The 5,245-nt window shown below is 40.1% G+C and overlaps 1 protein-coding gene across 3 annotated transcripts in view; it reads left to right on the top strand.

The window, feature by feature from the left end:
• LOC106870339 (uncharacterized) overlaps positions 1-5,245 on the top strand; it is a 164,102-nt gene that overhangs the window by 90,054 nt on the left and 68,803 nt on the right. For all 3 annotated transcript variants that reach the window (XM_052966375.1, XM_052966373.1, XM_052966374.1), the window contains exon 20: positions 3,648-3,851. In XM_052966375.1, the coding sequence (XP_052822335.1) occupies positions 3,648-3,851 (204 nt within the window). The remainder of the gene's footprint in view (positions 1-3,647; positions 3,852-5,245) is intronic.

The raw sequence follows: 5,245 nt of genomic DNA, 5'->3' as shown, positions 1-5,245 counted from the left end.
ATATATAAAGCACCATCCGAACGTGGCCAATGCCAGTGCCGCTTTGACTGGCTTTCATGCCGGTGGCTCGTAAAAAGCACTATCCAATCGTGGTCGATGTCAGCTCCTCTGGCCCCTGTGCCGGTGGCACATAAAAAGCACCCACTACACTCTTGGAGTGGTTAGCATTAGGAAGGAAATCCAGCTGTAGAAACACTGCCAGATCAGATTGGGGCCTGGTGCAGCCTCCTGGCTTCCCAGACCCTAGTCAAACCATCCAGCCTATGCCAGCACAGAAAACGGACGTTAAACAATGATGATATATATCATCATTTAACGTCTGTTGTCCATGCTGGCATGGGTTGGACAGATTGACCAGGGCTGGCACGCTGGAAGGCTGCACCAGACTCCAGTCTGATTTGGCATAGTTTTCTATGGCTGGATGTCCTTTCTAAAGCCAACCACTCCAAGAGTGTAATAGGTGCTTTTACATGCCACTGGCATGGGTGCCATTTGCATGACACCGCTATCTGTCATGTTGCAACTTTGCTTGGTTTGATGAGTCTTCTTCTCAAGCACAACATCATGCCAAATGTCTTGGTCATTGCCTCCGTAAAGTCCATTACTCGAAAGGAACTCAGCCACTTTGTCTCTGTAAGGCCCAACGATTGAAAAGAACTCAGCTTGTACAGCTGTGCATCCCTGTACATAGCTTGTACAGCTCTCACCAACCACTCGTCTATCCCTAGTTTCTGCATTGATCACCAGATAAGGGATCAGGGGACCCTGTCAAAGGCTTTCTCCAAGTCAACAAAGGCCAAGTACAGAGATTTATCTTTGGCTATGTATTTCTCCTGCAGCTGCCTTACCAGAAATATAGCATCAGTGGTGCTTCTCCCTGGCACAAAACCAAGCTGCATCTCATCTAGGCTAACTCTTTCCCTAATTAGTTGGGCTATGACTCTCTCCATAACTTTCATCACCTTATCCAACAATTTGACACCTCTGTAATTATTTCTATCTAAGGCATCACCTTTACCTTTGTAGTAGTTGACTACACCAGTCATTGGGTATGACTCCTTCGTGAACCACCTGATATTACAGTACGAATGACTAGACCATAACCCACACACATATATAAAGTAGTTACAGGAGGTGTTGAGACCAAAACATGCAGGGGTAGTTCATAGTTTCTCTGAGATTGAAAACAGCTCCTGTAAACACAATTTCATTACTATGCAACTATTGGTTCAGTAGAATGTTAATCCACTGAGTGTTTACTCTAGGCAATGCCAAGCATTTTGGCATGTGTGTGTGTGTGTGTGTGTGTATGCATATGTTGGTGAAAGAGAGAGAATGGGGAAAGCCAGCTGTGAAAGAAATACAGTTGCCACCTGTACCTAAAAGCTCAGGATGTGAAGAGCCAGAACCACAACACATTTTGTTTGACACACTATGTATACCCTGTATGTGTGTGTGTGCATGTACATGTTTGTATACATGCATGTATGTGTCTAAGGAGAGAGAGAGAGAGAGGAGTGTATCTATGTGTGAGTGTATATGAATGTGTGTATCTGCATGATTGTTTATGTTTATATTTACATGTGTGTATGAGTATCTGTTTATATGCATGTTTATATAACATGTGTATGCATACGCATACATAAGTTTCTGTTCATATGCATTTAGACTCACACAAGTATGTAAAAGACTAGGTGGTGAAATGGATGCTTAGAGTTGCTGTTTCTGAATCAAATTGTGACATTCTGTCCAACCCATGCATTGAAAACAGATGTTAAGATGATGAGGATGGTGATAGCACAGAAAAAAATTCTATGTTAAGTTGGCTTTTGTAGACCTGGAGAAAGACTTTGACAGAGTTCCCTGCTCCCTCTTCTTGTGGCCAGTGTGGAAGCTACGGATAGATGAGTGGTTGGTGAGAGTAGTATTAGGATACTGTCAGTAAGGTGAAGGTTGGCAATGACTATAGAAATGAATTTAGTGTACAAGCAGGAGTTCACCAAGGCTCATTTCTCAGACCCCTCTTGTTTATCATAGTCATCCAGGCCATAACAGAGGAATTTAAGAATGTCTGCCCTTGGGAGCTCCTCTATGCTGATGACCTTGTTCTTATAGCTGAATCACTACCTGAACTAGTGAAGAAATTTCACGTGCAGAAGCAGGGTCTGGAATCTAAGAGCTGTAGAGTTAATTTAGCTAAGACCAAAGTTCTAGTAAGTAGGAAAAAGGACAAATCTTAAATCCCTTCAGGGAGGTAGTCCTGTACAATATGTCTGAAAGATGTTGGTAGAAATTCCTTAAGGTATACCCAGTGCAAGCTATGAACACATAAGAGGTGCTGCTGCATCACAGTAAGGTTAGCAGAAAAAGTAGTCCTTGTGTGTGGTAGATGTGCATGCACAATAAAACACTAAGAATGTACAAAGAATAGATTTCCTCAAATTCCTGGGGGATCCTTACAAGTAGTTGGTAACTTCCGTTACCTAGGCAACCAAGTTACCAGTGGAGGAGAAAGTTCTGAATGTGTAGTTGCTACATCAGAGAGCTACTACCTTTGTTGGCATCAAAGGGCCTCTCCCTAAGAGTGGAAAGTAGATTGTATGATGCCTGTGTATGTACAGTTAAGTTACATGACATGAAACATGGTCTGTGGCTACAGAGGACATGCAAAGGCTTGAAAGAAATGAAGCCAGCACGTTCTGCTGGATGGGTAATATCAGGGCACATATACAGCAGGGTGTAAATGATTTAAGAGAAAATTGGGTACAAGTGGCATCAGTTGTAGCATACAAGAGAAAAGAGTATGCTGGTATGGTTATGTGATGCATATGGATGAAGTCAACTGTATAAAGAAATGTAATCTCTAATTGTGGAGAGAACATGTGGAAGGGGTAGACCAAGGAAGACATGGGACAAAGTAGTGCGAAAAGGATCTTCAAACATTGGGCCTCATGGAAGAGATGACAAGGGACTGAGACTCCTGATGGTTTGCTGTGCTTGGAGAAGACACGTCAAGCTAAGTAATACTATGGCCATCCATACATACAGGTGTATCTTCTATATCACTCTCATGCAAAAGGTCCTCCCTTTGAGGACTCATGGGTGCTGGTGTCATGTAAAAAGCACTCATGCTGGTGCCACATAGAAGTACCCATGCTTGTGCCATGTAAAAGTGCCCATGCCAGTACCACATAAAAGTGCCTGTGATGGTGCCATGTAAAAAGCATCCAGTACACTTGTGAAGTGGTTGGCATTAGGAAGGGCATCCAGCCATAGAAGCTATGCTAAAATAGACAGTTGTAACCTGAACAGCTCCCCAGCTAGTCAGTTCCTGTCAAACCATCCAACCATGTCAACATGGAAAGCAAATATTATGCGATGATGATGATTCTCTTAAATGATTAGCTGATGTTCATGTATTTTACCAAATAAATCTTAAATACTTTGCTCATAGTGATAAAATTCTCTTGATTATTTAACCTGGATTTTGATTACAGTGTCTGATTTTGTGAGCTAACCTTTTAATGTATTAAAGTTGTGGCTTTATTAAAGATTTATTTTCATATTAATTATGTAATAAATACATGACTCATATATGTAATTATGTATGTTTTACATATTAATGTCACTTCTATATATTTTTGCAGCTGATTAGGTGTTATTTTGAAGCCTACTGCAATGTCTTTGATCGAGATGAGAAGCGACTTCTTGCTCAGACAATTACCAACATTATGTATCAAAGACCACGTTACATGTTTCACCGATGTGACTATTTCATCCAAGTTTACTACTCTGAGTGTGTAAATCTTCAGCTCCATATAGATCTTGTACAAACAATTCTTAACCAGCAAGTAAGTTTCTCAAAAGAAATAATTTTTTGCAAAAAAAGGTGGGATTTATTTATGTATATGATTGTTTTCCTAAAAAAAAAATAATGAATTTTGTTATGGATGTAATGGTTTTTGTAATTCTTTGAGTTTTAACAAACAGACCTTATCAAAGACCTCACATACAATATTATTCTGTGGCTAGTCTTGGTACTTGGTTGTGTGTCACAAAGCCCAGTACAACAAGCAAATTAGAGTTCAGTCTAAGTCCAGTATATGACATCTTTATCTTCTGTCTTTTATCTTTTACTTGTTCCAATCATTAAACTGTAGCTATGCTGGGGCACTGCCTTGAAGAATTTTTAGCTGAATGAATCGACCCCTGTACTTATTGTTTTTAAGCCTGGTACTTATTCTAATGTCCAGAAGTTCTTTCATTTTTGCCTTAACAGCAAAGTATTGCAGCTAAACTTATGGCATCAGGTGGAAGTTCATTGTTATTAACAATGGACTTGTTATTAATATTGTTATTACCTGGCTGGTGAACTTGCAGAATCATTAGCATGCCAGACAAAATGCTCAGTAGTATTTCTTCTGGCTTTATGTTCTGATTTCAAATTCCATCAAGGTTGACTACACCTTTCATCATTTTGGGATCAATAAAATAAGTACCATTTGAGCTCTGGGGTAGATGTAATCAACCAGTCTCTCCCACAAAACTTCAGGCCTTGTGCCTATAGTAGAAATAATAATTATTTTTAGTATTATTGTTATAAACAAAGTTCATTGCATCATCAAGCAATATTATTGTCATGTCATACTAAGTTTATCCAAGTAAAACTGTAGTTGTGGGCAGTCTTTCACATTCAGCAACTTCATTCAACTGAATAGCCAAGCCCTGGCATTGAACAACTGGTAATCACCTTATATAGTCTCTATCAATATGTAAAACACATGCAATGCTCCAACAATATTAGCATAACAATGAAATCACAGAAACCTGAATCATTAATTCTCTGCAATATACAGTATTCTGTTGATCTTTTATCTTTTACTTATTTCAATCATTTGACTGTGAGCCATGCTGAGGCATCACCTTGAAGGGTTTTAGTCAAACAAATTGACCCTAGGACTTACTTTTTTGAAGCCTAGTATTTATTCTATTGTTCTCTTTTGCCAAACCACTAAGTTATAGGGGATGTAAACACACCACCACCAGTTGGCAAGCGGTGGTGGTGGACAAGTGCAGACACACATGCGCGCGCGCGCACACACACACACACACACACACACACACACACACAACAGTCTTCATTTAGTTTCTGTCTACCAAATCCACTCAGAAGGTTTTGGTCAGCCCAAGGCTATACTAGAAGACACTTGCCCAAGGTGCCATGCAGTGGGACTGAGCCTGGAAT

This window comes from Octopus bimaculoides, chromosome 3 (genome assembly GCF_001194135.2).
Source record: "Octopus bimaculoides isolate UCB-OBI-ISO-001 chromosome 3, ASM119413v2, whole genome shotgun sequence".
NCBI lineage: Eukaryota > Metazoa > Mollusca > Cephalopoda > Octopoda > Octopodidae > Octopus > Octopus bimaculoides.
The sequence above is the reverse complement of the archived record's forward strand: the minus strand, read 5'-3'. Positions and strand labels throughout refer to the sequence as shown.